The sequence below is a fragment of the Cajanus cajan genome, chromosome 4 (genome assembly GCF_000230855.2).
Source record: "Cajanus cajan strain Asha chromosome 4, NIPB_CcT2T_4, whole genome shotgun sequence".
In the NCBI taxonomy this organism is placed as follows: domain Eukaryota; kingdom Viridiplantae; phylum Streptophyta; class Magnoliopsida; order Fabales; family Fabaceae; genus Cajanus; species Cajanus cajan.
Window position 1 is genome coordinate 73,204,989 of NC_138520.1, and position 20,695 is coordinate 73,225,683.

General features: G+C 29.6%; 1 protein-coding gene and 1 non-coding gene across 2 annotated transcripts; both read left to right on the forward strand.

The window, feature by feature from the left end:
• The first annotated feature begins 10,116 nt into the window (after window positions 1–10,116).
• On the forward strand, window positions 10,117–14,059 carry LOC109807300 (phospholipase A(1) DAD1, chloroplastic). The gene has a single exon (XM_020369821.3). The coding sequence runs from the start codon at window positions 11,958–11,960 to the stop codon at window positions 13,455–13,457; it is 1,500 nt and encodes a 499-aa protein (XP_020225410.2). The 5' UTR covers window positions 10,117–11,957; the 3' UTR covers window positions 13,458–14,059.
• Window positions 14,060–20,377: 6,318 nt separating this feature from the next.
• Window positions 20,378–20,449, forward strand: TRNAK-UUU (transfer RNA lysine (anticodon UUU)). Its single transcript has one exon. It is a non-coding gene; the product is annotated as a tRNA-Lys (tRNA).
• The last annotated feature ends 246 nt before the right edge of the window (window positions 20,450–20,695 follow it).

Here is a 20,695-nt window from a genome sequence, read left to right on the forward strand (position 1 = left end):
TTTAGGAAAATTACTATAAGGTTAAATTTTTTGAATTTTACTTAACTAAGGTTGCAATATTTATAGAGTTCAAGGTGTTTGGAGGTCATAATTGGGTGATCTTGGTCAAGATATGTCATTACGAAAAGTTTTACATTAAGGACAATTATATGATGATAATAAATTAATTAGTAAAACTTAATTATAATAAACTATAATTTTGTGACAAATGAATGTTGATCAATAGAAAAGTTGGTTTATAATAGGCAAAAGTTAGAAGTATTTTGTTTTTTTTTTCCTAGTAACAAAATAAGATTTTACTACTTGTTGCTATAATTATTGATAATATCGTTATCAAATCTTGTATACATGGATCAAAATCTAATATCTAGTTCTAGTAGTCATTTATTTGAAACTTAATGTAGTGAGCATCACTTGGTGTAGGGGTAATGGTTTGAGTTAAAGCATTTTCATCCTTTTAAGAATGTTAAGGCATATAAGACGACTTGAACCAAGTCATACATTGGGACTTGATGTTTTAGGTTGATATAAACTTGTTATCTCAATATTTATGTATGTCTCTCTTTAATGAGATGGGAAACAAGAAGTATGTTATGTGGAGTGAGTTGCCAACTAACTCCATGTATTTACACTTTTAAAAGTATACTTATTCCTCCCTCAAACAAGAAGTATGGTTATTACATAATCTTCTTGACAAACTCCTCTACTTCAATTATAAATTCATTATCTAAACCCTTTTTAATTAAGAATAATCATATCATACATCTAGCTACAATTCATTTTCTATGTTGCAAACAAAAAATTCATTCCTTAACCTATCTAGTGACATTGCGCAAACTTATAAACAATCCGATAGCACAACCACTAGTACAAAAAGCACTTATTACATCAGGGTTTTAAAATCGGTCAATAAGAGACCAATTTTAAAAGCGACATGGTGACATTTTTGTAAATAATGTCACTACTTTTAAAATTAGTTAAATTTTGACTGATTTTAAAAGGTTTTTAAAATTAGTTAAAATTTCAACTGATTTTATAAAACTTTTTAAAACCGATTATAATTTGGGAAATTTGACATATTTTATTGGCTTGGAATTTGTACATTCTCCAAAGGGAATTCAACAAAAGTATGCCATTAAGATGTTGAAGAGATTCAACATTGAAGATTGTAATCCTGTAAATACTTCAATAGAGGTAAATTTGAAATCGAAAGGTGAAAAGGATGAAGAAGTTACAGATTTAACCATGTACAAGCAATTGGTTGGTTCATTAAGATGTATTGCAATAATAGACCTGATTTGGTATTAATTTGTTGTTGTAAAAACTTGGACACACCAAAATGTGAGAGATCTATAAATTGTACATGTGTGAATTTGTGCAGTTGATGATAACTTAAATGAATTGACTTGTATTACTTATACCAAAATGATGCATTTATTATTTTGGTAGCTTATCACATAAGAATTCCATAATTAAACGTACTTGACTTGGAGTGGTTTAGGGATGGGTGACCTTTTAAAATTTTTTCCAAAAAGTATGCAAGTGAGGAAAAAGCATGTTGAAAAACCTTGTATTGATTTATGGGGTTAGTTGTTGATCCTAAAAGTGGACAAACATCTCAAAAAGGGTTACCCACAGAGGGTTTTAACTAGTGAAAGGTTTTGACCAACGAAGAGTTGTATGAAGTGTCATTATGTGAAGTGTCATGGAGTAGAGTCATTGAGACATCAACACTACAAGAAAAATTGTTATTATCTACGAAATTTTTTTTTGTAGATAATATTTAGTTATTTAAGGAATATTACCCACAAAATTTTTGTCGTATCTACGAAATATTACGTACTGAATTTTCTCCATAGATAATCCACGAAAGGTGTTATCTACGGAATTTTCCGTAGATAACATTACCTATGGAATTTTTCGTAGATAACCCACGAAAGTTGTTATTTATTGAATTTTTTGTAGGTAACGTTACCTACGAAATTTTCTGTAGATAACCCACGAATAATAATAATAATAATAATAATAATAATAAGTTTCGTTAGTTATCTACGAAAAATTCCGTAGAGAACGTTACCTACGAAATTTTTCATAAATAACCCACGAATAATAATAATAATAATAATAATAATAATAATAATAATAAGTTTCGTGGGTTATCTACGAAAAATTTCGTAGGTAACGTTACCTATGGAATTTTTTGTAGATAACCCACGAACGGTGTTATCTACAAAAATTTTCATAGGTAATGTTACCTACGGAATTTTTCGTAGATAACTCACAAAAGTTGTTATCTATGGAATTTTTCGTAGGTAATTACCTACAGAATTTTTCGTAGATAACCCACGAATAATAATAATAATAATAATAATATAAATATGAGATTGTATAGTTGAGGATGACTTAAATGAATTAATTTGTGCTACTTATACTAATAACATGCATTTGCTTTTTGATAGTTTATCTCATCAGAACTTTACAGTTAAGCGTGCTTGACTTATAGTAATATATGGATAGGTGACCTTCTGGGAAGTTTCTCAAAAAATGTGCAGTAAGGACAAAACACGTTGAGAAGTAAAGTGTCATGAAATAACATCCTTGAGAGGCTAAATATGAAGATTGTTACATTAATAAATTTATTAAAATTAAACAAATTTTTTTTGAAAGTTATCTACGGATAAAATCCGTAAATAACAACTTTCGTGGGTTATCTACGGAAAATTTCGTAAGTAACATTATCTATGAAAAATTCCGTAGGTAACGTTACCTACAAAAAATTCCGTAGGTAATGTTACCTATGAAATTTTTCGTAAATAATGTTATCTATTAGAGCTGTCAAAACGGGCCAGCCTGGCCCATATGGGTCAGCCCACTTTGGCCCACCTTAAAAACGAGTCAACCCAACCCGGCCCACTTTTTATTTTGTCAGACATTTTATGGCCCGGCCCGGCCCACCACAGGTTGGTGGGTCAAACGGGCCAGCCCACCAACCCACCAAAAAATTAAAAAAAAAAATTACAAACGTGCTTGGAAGCCGTGCGCGGGTGTCTTGGTCTTCATTTATGACCTATGAGGCTAAGACCCTGTGCTAGTGTCTTGGTCTTCGTCAACGATAGTGGGGACATGCTCCCACGAAATTATTGACCTCTTTTATTATTCAATCAATTGTTGATGCTCAACACTGTTCACTTCTTCTTCACTACTTTCCCTTGAAATATGTTTTCTGATTTTGAGGAAAAACTCAGAGGCGCCTCCACGATCTCATCGAACTCAGAGGCGCTAAGAGCCACGGGCTTCTCGAGCAACACGTGCTTCTTGCTGCGCGCGGCGAGCACGACCCAACGCACGTGCAGGCTGGTGGGGAGCGGCACGTAGACGGCGTCGACATCGACGGGGTCCTGGAGGACAGCCTCGTAGGAGCCGTAGACCTTGGCAGCGGCGGGGAAGCCGTTGGCGACGGCGAAGGCGCGCACCTTGTCGAGGGAGCGGCTGCCGACGGCGTGCAGGGCGGCGTTAGGGGCGAGGGTGACGGCGCGTGAGACCTTGCGCGCGATGTCGGCGTAGCTAGGGGTGGGTATACGGACCGGTCCGGCCCGTTTAAGGCCCGGTCCGTAAAACCCGCATTTTATACGGGCCGGATAAGTCCGGTCCGTAAAATAAATGGACTTATTTTTTAAGTCCGTATCCGGCCCGCCAAAATCCGCGGATAACGGGACCGGTCCGCGGGCCTAAATAATGGTTCAAAAAAATAAATTTTTAAAAATAAAAATGCATAAAATTAGAAGAAAAAAATATTTTTTATTTATAAGCTAAATTTTATCATACTAAAATTTATCAATAGTTAAAATAGTTTAAAATATTAAATATTAAAATATTAAAATAAAAATAATTACAAATACTTAAATAATAGTAGCAAACTTTCAATAATAAAAGCATCAAAATGTCATAAAAATCATTCAAATGACTAATATATACCAACTAAACATAATTTTAATGTCATAATAATTTTAAAAAATTAAATACACAACTTAATATTAAAATCATAATATTTAAAAATATTAAATGTGAAGTCCGCGGACTAGCCCGCGAGCCCGCGGATTAAATCCGCCAAGTCCGCGGACTTAACGGACCGGGCTAAAAAATTAGACATAATCATACGGATTTGAAAAAACGAGTCCGTTATCCGCGAAATCCGCGGGCTTACGGACCGGTTCGCGGACCCGGGTCCATCTACCCACCCCTAGGCGTAGCCGATGACGCCGAAGCGAATGGTGGGTGTTTCGGCCATTGAAGTGAGTGAGTTGACGTGGCTCGCAAGGATAAGTTTGGAAGTGGAAGAGGGGATTGTGGAATGGTTCCTATTGGGTTGGCTGTTGCAATAAAAGAAATAAGTGGGCTGGTGGGCTGGGTAAAAGTGGGCCGGGTTTATATTTACCCACTTATCATAAAATTGTTATTTATTTTGGCCTGACCGTCTCGTTTTTAAGGTGGGCCGGTTTAGCCCACGGGCCACAGCCCATTTTGACAGCTCTATTATCTATGACCTTATTTCCAATAGATATTTTTCGTAGATAATTGACAGTTACCTACGAATTTTTATGAGATTATCTATGAAAATTTTTGTAAGTAATGCTGATTTTTCTTGTAGTGCAAATCCAAGTGTGTTGTAGTTCATTGTGTAGTTAATCATTTCTTTAAAAATTTTATATTAGTTGTATTTGCTTTTATTTCTGGTTAACACTATATTTTTTAATGCTAAACATTTAATAAAATGAGTATTCTCATATTTTGTTCATTTGTTTTTTATTCTTCTTCTCCTTAACAACCTGCATGTGTGTGAGAGAAAGTCTAAAAAAAGATATTCCTCTAATAAAAATAAAGTTTGTTGTTTGGACATTCTCCAAAAATTGTCTGTGGGTAAATTTTTGTTTTTATTTTATAACATTGTTTTTAATTATTACAAGAATTTACTTAAAAATTAGTTTGTCATATAATATACATCAATTAGTAAATTGCAAATGGTATGCATTATTTACTTTACTCATTTCGAAGATATTTATATTTTATTGATTTCGAAACCTTTAATTAATTTATTTGTTGAAAATTATTATACACTTTATTTTTTTAAGTTGACCCTTTCTTCTCAAAGGATACAGATCTTTTCTTGTTAGGGACAAATTTTGTAAAGGCAAATAGTAAAATAACATGGCTTTGTATCTACATCGATCGGCTACCGAGGACAACATGGGTCCAAACTCCAAACGACAGAACAAGATTGTATGATTGGCGAAATCATTTAAGTTAGTTCCATCTCTCACAAGACAAGGGTACTATATATTTGAGTGTGGTTTGAGTTTGGCATAAGATAAGAGTAATTGGCAATAAATAAAACGTGAAAAGGCCTAATTTGAGTTGAATGAAATAAAATATCTTAAAAGAGAATCAATCATAAGTCCAGAAAAAGGAAATTACATGCACTCCATGTTTTATTTTCTTATTCAGAAATTTCAATTTAAACTCTATCTGGATAAATTGATTTTATTGGCCATTATCATCATCATGATCATCATAGTATCATAGGTTTCGTTATGCGTGTGATATATGTTGACGGCTTGTTACCTAAGAAAATAAAGCCATAATGATTTATACATGTTAATCTAGTTAATTAACAGCTTATTTTTTAATTTAGTTTAACTTTATTACGTTGCTTTTCATTTTTAATTATTGCTACGTATTTTACCACTTATAACTTTGTATCATTTATATATATATATATATATATATATATATATATATATATATATATATATATATATATATATATATATATATATATATAGTGACACATGCTTGTTTTAAAGCTTTTTAATACTTGACTTCCTAGATAGGACTGTTTGACTGAGCTTCAAGTTTTCGTACATTAGGATTTTCACCTTGTTAATTGTTATGCTACAATTTTAGGTGATAAATATGAGATAAACTAAAATTGGATGGATATATATATATATATATATATATATATATATATATATATATATATATATATATATATATATATATCCAATTCAGGATTTGTATCTAAAAAGTAAGGTATTGATCAAAATTATAGATCTGAAATTAAATTTTATTTCAAATTCATTTGACTTTGGATTTCTGCTAGAAAAACACATTTTATACCGTTATTTTACACCGATTGGTTAGAATTTGATATAAAATATAAAAAATGAAACTTTTGTAAAATTGGAATTACCAATTTACATCATACAACCAATTTATCAATATATATATATATATATATATATATATATATATATATATATATATTAACTATAGGTCTTATTTAAAATAAGTAAATAATTTTAAACAAGTGATTTTTAAATTTTAAAAGTAATCTTTTAAAAAGAATTTGAAATTTACTTCTTTAACAAAATAGAAAACTACTTTAAAAAATAGTTTAAAAATACATAAAAAGTAACATATTGCTTATTTTATTAAATAAAAATAAAAAATAAACCAACAGATTCTCTATATATTAATTAAGAAACAATGTAAATAATTTCTATATTATTTGTACTAAGATAATTGATGTAGAAAATATTTTCTAGATGAGACATTTTTGCAAGAAAAAATTTGTTGTATTAAGAATCAGTATAAAAAGTATTTTTTTCACATCAATTATAAGCATAACTAATGGAATGTAAAATATTGAAACCTTATATAGTAGAATGCACGCATAATCATATTTTCGCTTCCACATTAAATTTCTAACTCATTCTCTACGGGACTTTTTTTTATTATCTTTTTATTTACGAAAATATGAAATTGAGAATATTTATGCTCACATTTGTTGGGAGGTTATCTAACAATATTTTTGGATATCTTTTACTTTTAGGAAAGTGATATTCTTCTGAGTATAAAAGTTTAATTCTTATAGTAAAGAGGTAAGTGATATTCTTATGAGAATATTAGAAGTTATTTTCTATACTCTTGTAACTTCTATTTTTTATTTAAATTATTTTAAATTTTAGAAAGTATTTCTAAGAACATTAAAATAAACCAAATATATATATTTTTATATTCCTAGAAATAACATTTGTAGGAATATAATTCTCAAAAATATAATATTATTTTGTTAAATAAACATCCCCTAATTCAAAAACACCTCAAGTAAAAGATAATCAAAATGATATACTTATGGATATAGATGATAATAATGATGTCCTAAACTCTAAATCCTAAATAATATTATTCCGTGAAATACATGTCCGGTAGTTTCAAGACATCTTAAGCAAAAAATAATTAAAATGATATACTTGTGGTAGTGATGACAATGGGGTTCTATGGAGGTAAATAGTAGGACACCCTTCTCTATCCTACCAAATAAAAATATGCTCCATATATATAAAATTATATTCACTCTATATCCACAATAACCATAAATTTTTTAAACACCTTCAAATATTCATGAATATTTTTAGATGTTTGTGAATTTTTTAAAAATTAAAAAAATATTACAAATAATGTAAAACTTGTATTTAATATTATTTATTAAAATATTAAAGATAAATAATAGACATTAAATTTTAAACTTATTCTTGTGTTAATCTTTTCTCTATCTAGTAATAAAAATTCAATATTCTCCTCTTTAATTATACTATAAATAAATTTAAATAATAATTTTTTATTAAAAAATATTTTGTTAAAGGGATTCGAACCTTATGTCTTTATAGTAAGATAAAATACTATCACCACTTTACTAGACAACCACTGTGTGTTTATATTTGTTTTATGCAACTTTGGATGGAGATTATATATAGGTTTAAGTTAAGGACTTTTATCTAAACTGACCATTGATGTAAAAAATTATTTACTGAAAAAATAGTAAGCATTATAAATTTATAATTGCCTCTGTGTATAATTTTCGTGGAAATCAAATTATTACTATTTACTTGTTAAAGCAATAGAATTATCTTTTTCGATTTTTTAGATAAATTCATAGAATTATCAATTAATATAATATATCATAATATTGATATAAAAACTTGCAATGTCAATATAACAATAGTTTAAGTTTTGCTTAAAAAAATATAATAATATTATTTTTAGTTCTTAAAAAATATTTTTATTATAATAAAATGAGTAAATTAGTTTTGATCCTGTAAAATATATTTTTTTATTTCTCTAAAATCTAAAATTACTATTTTTAGTCATAATTAATTGATTTTAAGGTATATAAATAATATTTATTTTAAGAGTCTATAATCTATTTCTAGAAATATCACATATTAATATGATATTGTTAACAATTGTAATTGATACCTGAAAGAGTCACTAAATATTTTCAATCAATAAACATGTAATTTAAAATGATTAAATAATAATAAGGATTAAAAATAATAATTTTAAATTAAAAAAAAACAAAAATAGTTTTTCTTTTTACAAAGATCAAAATGAGAACTTATTCTTGAGACAATACATGTTTAAGTCTTTTCTAATACGATTATTATATAACATACATATTTAATTTGACATTCTATAAGCTTCTTAAATTTTTTACTCGCAAAAAGAATATTACAATATATAGCAAACCTAATTTCTCATGTATTTTGTCTGATCCCACTTTATTGATTTTTTTCTGCTCTTAGTTTACCAAAACGGGTAAATTTCTGACCAAGATATATATGTTGCGTACGTGGCCCCATTAATTATGCACTGACAAAAATCTTTAAACTCCATTTAAAAATACATTGTAGGATATCTGACAAATATCATACAGTTTTCAAATACTGCGTGGGGTACACGAACACAACTTTGGAATTTGGCAAGACTTGTGATGGTTGTCCTCCACGCAAGTACACTGCCCCCCATATCTAAATTCCAATAAGTTACCCAGTTCATGGTAAGTTCCATTTATCTGCCTGTTTATTATTCTAAATGCCATTTGATATAAAAATGATGTTAGATACACGAGATTATAATCACGAAAGTTTAGTATATTAGTCACTATTTTCTGATAGATATTTTTAAAATTATGATTATAAAAAAAGTATAATATGTGTCTAAAATATTTATATTTATAATATATGAGGTATTTATATTATAGGAATGTTTGTAAGGGTTAGGGAGTTAGTAAATAGAAGGATAATACAAAAAAAAGTAAAAAAAGAAGAAGGGAATCCAACATAAATATTGTGATATGTGAGTTATCTTTAATATATATATTAATTACTTTATTTATTTTATTAAATTATTGATTTTAATATATTATTTACATAAAAATTTAGACGTTCAAATTAAACAATATCTTAAATCCTAAAAAAGAACTTGTCTAAATATTGTTTTCTATTCGTAGGTTTGAAAAACAGAGAAAAATAAAACTTTAAAAAAAAGAATTGTTTGATTTAACCTCAACGACATAGAAAATACATATTTAATGTCGAGTGGGATCATAATTGACATAAAAGTGCGCACAATTTATATCGGGTGAGACTAAATTTGTCACTCATATTAAAATAAGTATTAACACTCAATATAAAAGAGACGCATCTATGTTAAGTGTTTAATCTACATTGAATATATTTGAATATTTTATATCGTTTGAGTCTATGACACATTCAAGACTAACATAGAATGTCGATTTCATCCAATGTCAAGAATCTCTTGCACAATAATGATTTATAATAATAACTTTATTTTTTTTACATTATTTAATAAAAATTATTTTTCAAAGATTTAAATATATTTTTATTCTTTTAAATTTAAAATTCATTTTTTTAGTCTATGTAATTCCAAAAATCCTTTCTAGTCCATATAATATTTTTTATATAAAAATAATCAAATATTATCGCATAAAATTTATCTATAGATTTCTTTATTAGTGAAAATATCATATTGAATTTAGTCAATGATGCATAGCTTTTTCAATATGCAGTTTTTGATATGTTATTAGTGACATGTGAGAGATTAATTAAAATAAAACTTTTGAAAATTATAAACACGAAAAATAATAATTTTAAATTTGAAAGATAAAAAATAAATTTATCTTAAATTTAAGAAACTAAAAACATATTTATGCTTTTTTTTTAAAATAACTTATTTTTTTTAAATGTCACCAATTAAAAGATATTAATTAACTTAGTTAATTAGTATGAATTAGTTTGTTGTTTGTTTATATGCTAAATTATACTTTTGGTTATTTATTTTATTTTTTAGATTCATTTTGGTCCTTTAATTATTCAAATGTTTATTTTGGTATTTTATTTTTAACATTTAGATAAATTTAATCCTTTTTAAACAATGAGCATTTTTAATTTTGCTGTACAATTTTGTATCAATTTGACCGATTAAATGCGTAAAACTTGTAACATTAGATTCATTTATATGAAAATCATGAAATGCAATTGACATTTGAATCTAAAAAATTATAAACGTAGAAAATCGTGTGAAAAATATATTTCATGAACTATTAGAAAATAAGAGTTAATCACCTATACACTACCAGTGTAAAAAAATTTTTACACCGACAATCAATTATATATTTTAATAGTGTCATGTCAGTTGCTTATTTAATGAAATAATAATAAAATAAGTAACTTTAAAAGATATGATTGGTTGCTAGTGTAAAATTTTTTATACTGACAATGTATAGATGATTAAATCAGAAAATAATATGAAATTATTTTTTTTTAATTTTAATTTTTACTATGTATATAACACTTTTAATTAAAACTTTAATCACATTTAATAATTTACATATAAGTGAATTTAATGCAATAAATTTTAAATATTAAATCAGTCAAAATATTTTAAAAAAACTAAATTAACTTAAATGTGTGACGTAAAGAACCAAAATAAATTAAAAAAATAAAATATATGACAAAAGTATAATTTAACCTTATTTATATTAAAGTCCGGAAATAATAGTGTAAAAAGCTCCCTCCCTCTAGTAAAAATAAAATAAAAAAGAAAAAGAAAGAAAGAAGAAGAAAGTTTACCAACAATTCTATAATCCATAGACTGTAACTCATTTAAAACGGGAAATTTTGCAGACTAAGTTATTAATTCGCATTTAAACAGACATATTTTTTATATTATTTCTTAATCGTTCAAATTATAGATGATGATTATTTGAGTAGGTCTTCAGACTTGAGCTCGCACACTCAGCTGTAACTATAATTCCATCATTTTCGTTATACGTTAACCACGTAAAAGGAATAAATGACGATGTTTGATGAATGTGGAGGGCAATGAATGATTTGCGCATTTTGGAATGTTTCCACGTTCATTTAAAGCAAAAATAAACGTCCTATACAGAAATTAAAATTTTAACCCATAAAGTTATGTGTGCATGTGTGTACAAGTAGCTAGCTGTATTCTTTTCTCTGTAATCTGAAGTTCTAGATCTTGTTGTAAAGGCAACTGGAGTGAGATTGTTATTGATATTTTAAAGCTAAGAGACAGGTAAAAGACAAGATCTCATTTCTACGATAGTAGAAATAGGGAGAGAGAGAAGAGTCAGATCCATGAGCTAGTGCCAAAGTTTCTTTTTTCGTGAAAATTTACTGTATTCAAATGACATTAACCTAGCATTTAGTGTGTCCAAAAATTGAACCTAAATGTGAGTTAATCATAGTCAATAGTTGCAGTCAATAAATAGAAATTAATTCAAGCATATAGTATCCGCCAACACTCAATAATAATTAAAAGTTATATATATATATATATTTTATCTCTAGTTGAGACATTTGCTATTAATTTCCTTAGCTGAACATGGCTGGAGCTTTTGCAAACGTGTCCGCACACAAATGGCTCTACGTAACGAGGATCTATCAGGTTTTCTCGATATAATAAAAAAATAGTAAAAGAGAAAAAAAAATTCACGTAGCATCAAGCACACACACTTTCTATATCTACGCAAACTTGCACTCATCATAAAGGCAACCCACTCTATACGGTAAATGCAGTTATCCACCATTTCCATTCTCAACGCTTCTTTCACCTATAAATTTGCCTCGCAATTCCCCTTCCAAACCACACCAACAACACACACAACCTCATTCTCTTCCACCTCTCACTCACTCTCTCACTCCCACTTTTTCTTTCATCTAGTTCCTGTTCCAAACATGTCATCATTCATTGGAGCCAATCCTCTTCGAAACATAATAGTTACTAAATGTGATCTCTTTAACCCCACAATGAGAACTCTTCACCACACTCCAACCCTCACTAGACCACAGTGCATATCCTTCATTCAACCAACCAAATCCAACACTCTTAAAAAGATGGAGGGCATGCCACACTCTCGATCACCATCATCACTGTTACCATCCTCGTTGTCGCTGAAATTGGGAAAGAAATGGAAGGAGTACCAAGGAATGAGCAATTGGAATGGTTTATTAGACCCATTGGACGAGAACCTTCGCGCCGAAATTCTCCGCTATGGCCACTTCGTCGAGGCTGCATATAAATCCTTCGAATTCGATCATTCTTCCCCAAACTACGCAACATGCAAGTTCCCGAAGAGCACGCTCTTCGAACGTTGCGGGTTACACAACACCGGTTACAAGGTAACCAAACATTTACGTGCGACCTCGGGAATCAAACTACCTAGTTGGGTAGACAAAGCACCAAGTTGGGTAGCAAGAAAATCAAGCTACGTGGGATACGTAGCTGTGTGTAACAACAAGGAAGAGATAAAACGACTGGGTCGAAGAGACATTGTAGTGGCGTTTAGAGGTACCACTACGTGTCTAGAGTGGTTCGAGAATCTTCGAGCCACTCTGACACATGTTTCATCTGTCACAGCCGCGGAAGAAAATGGAGCAATGGTGGAAAGTGGGTTTTTGAGTTTGTACACGTCAGCAATCAGTGACAACCCATCGTTTATGAGTTTGCAAGAAATGGTGAGGGAAGAGATTGGTCGGATTCTGAAAAGTTACGAAGGAGAAAATTTGAGTTTGACCATTACGGGGCATAGTTTGGGAGCGGCATTGGCGACTCTCACGGCATATGATGTGAGGAATTATTTTCTCCGGGCGCCGCCGGTGACGGTGATCTCCTTCGGCGGCCCCCGCGTAGGCAACCGGAGATTCCGGCAGCGGCTGGAGAGGCAAGGGACAAAGGTGTTGCGGATAGTGAACTCCGATGATGTTATAACGAAGGTGCCGGGTTTTGTGTTTGATGACGTGGAGAAAAGTGGTGGTGACGTGGCGGACAGTGGGAGTGTCCACGTGGCGAGTTTCCAGAGATGGGTTCAAAAGAGAGTGGAAGAGGTACAGTGGTTGTTGTACTCTGAGGTTGGGGAGGAGCTGCGTCTTTGTAGCAGGGATTCTCCGTACCTCAGGGGTGTCAACATTGCCACGTGTCACGATTTGAACACCTACCTGCATCTTGTTGACGGCTTTGTCAGTTCCACATGTCCCTTTAGATCCACTGCCAGGAGGTTCCTTCAGCACTGATTTTGATCAATTTTGATTCAACAACCAAAAAAAAAAGTTTTTTTTGTTGGTTTAAATCAACGATAAGATTTTCCATTTCCAAAGAGTTTGTAAATAGCAGCACAAATCTTAACATGGAAAGAGACACGAGAAAAAGAGAAAGTTCGCGGGAAATTTGTTACATGTAATTATCTCAAAATCAGTGTCTGATGTACAGTTCTCATATTCCATGACTATTTTTTGGAATGTACGATTCAATGACTTGATTTTATATATATATATATTTTGTGCTTTTGTCATTTAATATTGTATAGTCACGGAGCTCGATCAGTTTGGTGCCGTAGAAGGGTGATGAATTATTATTTCTCACACATATATATGATGGATTTGCATAATTTGAATATGTAGTGTAATAAAAGAGTAAGGTCCAAAAATATCAAAGAGTAGTGTGCAACAAATTGGCTGAAAAAAGAAAAGCCGGTATGGGCAACTAATACAATAGTTTTCTAAACCAAAGTTGTAAGTGAGTGCAAAATGGGTAACGAAGGACCCATTTAGATGGCCCCATTTGGTCTATTTTTGAGTTCCAAGTAGAGTGTATGCGTGCTTTTCCACCATTGAGGTTCGCAATGTCCACATCAAGTTGCTAACGAAAGCTACTTCCAATATGTGAAGGTTAATAATGCAAACATGTTTCCGTGTAAGGAATACATTTGAATAATCTTTGCTAAGAAAAACAAGTGCTCTTACCTATAAGGAAAGCAAGCGCACAAGAAACATTCCCTAAAGTTTTACAAAATTGTGTATTTTTCAATCCACATACTTCTTCAACCCTACATATTTGAGATAGATACTCTTTTATATTTTCGTCCAATGCCAATATCTTTGTTCACGATCATGTCATTGCCGTCCTTAGTCTCAACTCTCAATCATCACCAAGAAGAGGGAAAACGGTGTTGCCATTTGCATACTTCTAATTTTGGTTGAGTGCGTCATTTTTGGTAAGTCCCGTTTCCATACTAAACGATGAATATATGGAAATAAAAACCTAGGATTAGTCATTTCGTGTAGTTCAAATCATTCTTCTCCAAAGGAATGGAATGAAAGCATATATCACTCCTAGGCAATCTATGGGCCTAAAAGATTAATGGGTCAATTTAAGCGGTCAAAACGATATGAATGGAATCCTAGCTTCAGCAATATGTATATGTTATGCTAAGTCAATGATCACATACATTGCATATATATTAAGAACTTGAAGTCAAAAAGTGGTTGAAAATTTAGTTACCAAGGAAAAGTAGTTTTCGTTTGTTAACAAACAGATAGATCGGTCGGTCCCTTTCGTTTTGATAATAACTTGTCAAACCTCATCTTATTAGGTTAAGGCGAAAAGATGTGATTGTGACATATATAATTATAAAAAGCAAGTTAAATCATTTTCGTATTTGTGATACAAATTAAATTATTTTTTGTAGTTGTGATTGTAAATATAAGAGGGATATGATAAAAAGAATAATGAAGGAGAATAATAATAGATATCATGAATGATATGATAACAAAAATAGAAAAAAAATGAATATAAAAATCAAAATGAGAAAAGTCTTGGTAACAAAAGAATTAAACTATACTTATATGCGCTTCCTGGTGTAAACAATATCAATACACGGTTAATTAAGATATATCTTGCAAACTTTTGAATATCTATGCAGTTTGAAAAAGTCAACACCTAAGTAATCAATCTCATGTTTTGTGCAAATAAACTAAGCATATAAGTAATACGTGTCTGTGGCATTTGTAGAAGACACCATGAGAGAAAGCCAAGAAAAATCATCGGTCACCGAAATTGAAGAAAGTCAAAAATTTGTACATTATAGATATTAAAAAAATAACTCAGCGTATGTAGACTTCGATATCAAGGAATCAATGGGACTCGATGCATTTTCTTAAATACAAATTACTTACTATTGACCAACAACTTAAAGTACATGGATTCACTTACACTTATCCAAATATATAATTATGTTAAATGCTTGAAGAAGAAAAAAAAATTCATAATAGTCCTACACAATTCTATCAAGATGGTCTCTTCATAGAGATACATATAGTTTACAAAAAAAAAAAAAAGAGTTAATCACCTATACACTGTTAGTGTAAAAAAATTTTACACTGCCAACCAATTATATCTATTAATCGTGTCATGTTACCGTTAAAAGTAAATGTGTTTACAGTAACATAATACAATTAAGAGATATAATTGGTTACCAGTGTAAAAAAATTTTTATACTAGCAGTGTATAGATGATTAACTAAAAAAAAATTTATCTAATTCTTTAAATCCTCCTATTCGTTGACCGTTTCGTCTTTTTCCAAGTTCAGACTCTTTGATATATGTACTCTAGCATGTTAAATTTGAACATACATGCAAGAGTGTTAGGCTGTTGCGCACAATGATATATAATCAGGTTTTGGTATACATCTAGCTATTCTTCCTAACCACTATCATTATTTCTTTATTTTCTACGACGTGGTTCTTTCATATATAGCCCTTGAAGCAATGATGAGGAATCCCTAAGTGATTCCGTGTAGGGGCATGATTCACACTTCTTATTTAATTTGGATATTCCAATAACACTATTTTCCCACTTTTTGACATACGACATCGACATATATATGAGAATCATAATAAGTAGCCATTCTTGGTAGCTAGACAACGACTCAAACGAATAGAAAGTACATAGATAAATGTAAAATAACTGTTCACAATTACTACCTAGGCTTTTTAATTAACTTACTTTGATCATGCAGTTGTGATCTTCAAACCTGAGATTGCCTAATCAGATCCATTTGAATTGTTTGTCTTCCAATTTTTAATCACAGCCTTGCCAGCTATGATTTACATGTTTTCTTGTGGCATTATTATTGACATCTCTTGATATTAAAACTACACCAGATATACCCTTCCTGTTTTACATTATTTTGACATATTTGGATTAATATGATTACATAAAAAAAAAAAACAAAAGAAAAATATCTACATTAACAAGAAAGATATGCATAAAAAAAAAAAAAAAACTAATTATGAAAGAGTTATGTTTCTCTAGTGGTTGCATTATCTTGGATAAATTATCCACTAAAATTAAATTATGATAATATAAGAATATTGTCTCAAGCATAAGATGTATTCTATTAAAAAGTGTTTTGAATACTAATTCAATTTTATAAAATTGACTTATAAGATAAGACTTGTCCTCCATTATTTTTTATTTATTGTATCTCTAGTTGATATTGAGTCTTGAAAATTTTTCAATATACTACTCATGTCCAACATTATTGGATTTCATAAATGAATGAATAGTTAATGACCCTTTTTTTTAATGATCTAAGCGGGGTAAAATTTTTACTTTTTTTTTTCAATACACACTTTTTCACCCTACACTATTAAACTTAATATGTGTATAAATGATGAATTACTCTTTTGACAATTATATATAGGATAACTTTGATACTATCTTAATTTATTCAAATAAATCATACTAAGACGATTTGTTTGTCCTTCGAAAAGGATTGTCTTCATCAACTTCTATCTTGATCGATCATAAACCATGTTTGAAATATAGTTTATGCATGAATTAGTTATTTGCTCTAATGTTATTTTTGTTCTTTATGTCTAAATTAACTATCTTAAAAAGGGGAATAATGCATTTTTTTTGACATCTCATTTGCTATGCCGTGATATGATCTATTTGGATCATGCATAATAATATTGTATGACAAGATGTTTCTTTTAACTTTTGTGGTACTACTTTAGGTTAGATTGTTGACATGATTTAAGGGTGAGATATTTAGTGCTTGATGCTGATCATTTTCTAATTGTTGTACCGAGTATTGGCCTTGTTGCTTGTGTATCTTCATACTTCTAATTTAGCCATGTAATAAATTATAGATTAGAATACATAAATCAAGAGAATCAAGTAAAATTTGGCAGTGTAAATATAATTTAGCTGAATAATAAGAATATGGCACTGTTTGGTCTCGTGCTTCGGCTTTAGACCATGAACTATGATAGACACTCGTTCGTGGTTGAAATCTCTGCCTCTCTTGTAAGGCCTAAAACTGAAAAAGGATAAAAAAAGGTGCATATGAGATGGTCTAGTAAAGTTATTTTTTAATATCTAAAATGGGTCCCATAAGAAATATCACAGCTGTATGATTGGCTAAATGACTCAAGATGTGGGTCCCATCTCATTTATCTTCACTAGACAAGGTCTTCAAAATGGGACCCAAGAGACAGATGATTGGCTAACTCATCCAACAAAGACCCTTCCATCTCATATATCTTCACTAGACAAATTGGGTGTGGGTTTTGGCATGAGAGTGTTTGTCAGCAAGTTAAACGTGAAACGGCCTAATTTGAAGTGAGTGAAATGAAGTCTTATGTTGAGCTTCTGCAAAAGCCGATGAAAGGGAAATTCCATGCTATTCATGTTTTCGTCATTTATTTTGGTATTAATTACTTTTGACACAATGTAATATACCCCGGGTATCATATGAGTTGGGTGGAATTCAAATATATCACTTGTTTTCTACTTTCTTTTTTCTTTTCCTTCCACACCTTGTGCTTAATATTGGTATAATCCGGTCTAAGGATAAGGATACTAAAACTTTAAGTTTACTAAAAAAAAATTAAATTATTTGTTATTAGTTTTTATAAAGTAAAAAGTTACATATATTTTTAAAATAGTCTCATATATTTGTAAAAGTTGTCTTTATATACTTAAAGAAGACTCAATATATATGTTTTTTTATTTAGAGAAGAATTTATTTCTTAAAATTTGTTTTAAGTCTTATATATGGTTAAGCCGCACTTGAGTAGAATCTTAATAAACATTTCTTTCCTAGTAAAAAAAATTGTATCAGCTAAAGATTATATCAAAAAAGATTCTTCGCTTAATTACCATGGACTACTACAATCAATATTTCTATTTGTACAAGTAAAGGTGTTCGGCCACCAAATAGCCGAAATCCTATCGGTTACCGAATGGTCGAATCTGGTGGCCGACACCCAATCGGCCACCAGGATCGGCCTATACTCAAAGTATTGCTCTTAATCAATAATTAGGGGTTAATTATACCGATAAACCAATTATGACGTATTACCTAATATGGTAAGCATATGGCAGGGCCCATGGGGATCATGGCCCATAAATGTCAGTATAAATAGCTCAGGTCATAAGGTAACGCTATGGTTCATTAATTGTTATCGATATCTGTGTTTGTCCTGACTTGAGCGTTGGAGTGCCTTTTGCAAGTAACCTCCCCCTCATCGGAACATTGGATCGGAACACTCGTTCGACCCTCAGAATACAAGAAGATTACTAGCGTGTCCTCCAGACAGGTACACTATTCAAAGAAAACAATTGATTTCAAATTTATTGAGTATTCACAAAATTACTCATAATATATGAAATTTATTTTTGGTATTTTTTATTCCTTTAATATATATTAGAAGACAAAATATGAAGAAATAATTATTTATTTGAAAATTAATTGTTAAAATTTTAATAACTTCACTATTTATTTACATGTTCATGTATACAATCAAGATATTCACCATTCAATTTATAATCATAAATTACTACTAAACTTTATCTTTCTAACATATTCTTCACTTTAAAATAGTTAGCTAGAATTACTCATTAAATAAGCTTGGGAAAATAATTATAGATTTAATTTGACCACAATTCGTCATTAAAATATTAATTAATTAAAAAAAACATGTTTAAAAATTAATGTGAACCTAAACAATCTAATATTTTGTTCAAACTTTGTTATTATATATATATTTTATTTGTCTCGAAATACACATGACACACGTGCAAAGCTGCAGATTTTCATTTCTTCCCGAAGCAAATAAACTTTATGATTTTAATTGTAACAATTTTAAAGAACCTTTTATAGATTGACTGATTAGATTGAAAGACATCAATATAATGTGTTATGCCCATTATGTATACGCTAAAATATTGTATAGTGTACATTTCTTATCATGTTTCACATCCGAATAAAAGCATTCCAGTTAAGATCATATTTTGAGAATTGATAAGTGCATATTGGGTAAGTAATTACGTATAATTTTTTTATAATTAAAATTTTTTGAATTAACTTATTTTTATATAAATGTTAAGTTATTCTCATAAGTTATTATGATGTTTTTTTTAAATAAGTTGAAAATATTTTATGGATGTAACACCTTAAATAATATAAATATAATATAAATAACAATGTGAAACACTTGCGCAATATCTATTTTATACTCGAAAATACAAAATATATTTTTTTTAAAATTTTTTTATCGAGAGTGATATATACATAAAGGTTCAAAAAATAGAATTACAAATTTTTGGGTCATACTTAAGTCTTATTTAAGTGTACTTGTCTATAAGTATTCTTTAGAGAAATTTAAAAAAAAATGAAATGAGTTTCTCCTATTAGTTAAAATCATTTTTAAAGAAGTTAAATGAAAAATCTTTTACAATTATATATGAGTTAATTTCATTTTACAGAAGAAGGTTATTTAACTTTTTTTTTTCTCTATTTCATTTAAATAATTTTTTTCTAGAAATACTTTTAGGTGATAAAAATATAAGGAAAAACTAAGATAAATATAAATTTTTTTTTTAGGCAAGAGCACTTTATGGAGTACTAAATAGCGATTTGCACTTTGATTTTTCTTTGGTCCATTGAGTGACTTAATGCATGGGCTTAAAATTTGTAAAATGGGTTATCATAAATAATTCAACAGATGAATTTATATACGTGGAGAAGATACTGCCAAATGAATTGGATGAGCCCAACCTTCGAAACTCTTTAAAAAAAAATAAGGAACATGAAATAAATACAAGTTATTATGATCATAATATATAAGTGCTTATAACTATCAACGCCGTCTTAGCTCAGCGGTAGAGCGCGTGGCTTTTAACCACGTGGTCGTGGGTTCGATCCCCACAGACGGCGGTTTTTTGTTTATTTCTCTGAACAAACTTATTCTAATACAATTATATATAATTCTGCAAGAAATATAACAAAGCCTATTATTTCAATCAAATCAAATATACATAATTATAATATAAAATATTTTTAGTATTTATTTTTAGATATTAAAAAAGTGTAATTTATAATTTATATTACATAAAGTCCCTAAAGGTTTTTTCTTTGGTCCCAACATTATACGTATCTTTCTTTTATAAAGTATTTTTTTTA

Bases quoted from the DNA above. Each gene is read 5' to 3' on its own strand.
- LOC109807300 (XM_020369821.3), top strand. From the start codon at position 11,958: ATGCAGTTATCCACCATTTCCATTCTCAACGCTTCTTTCACCTATAAA.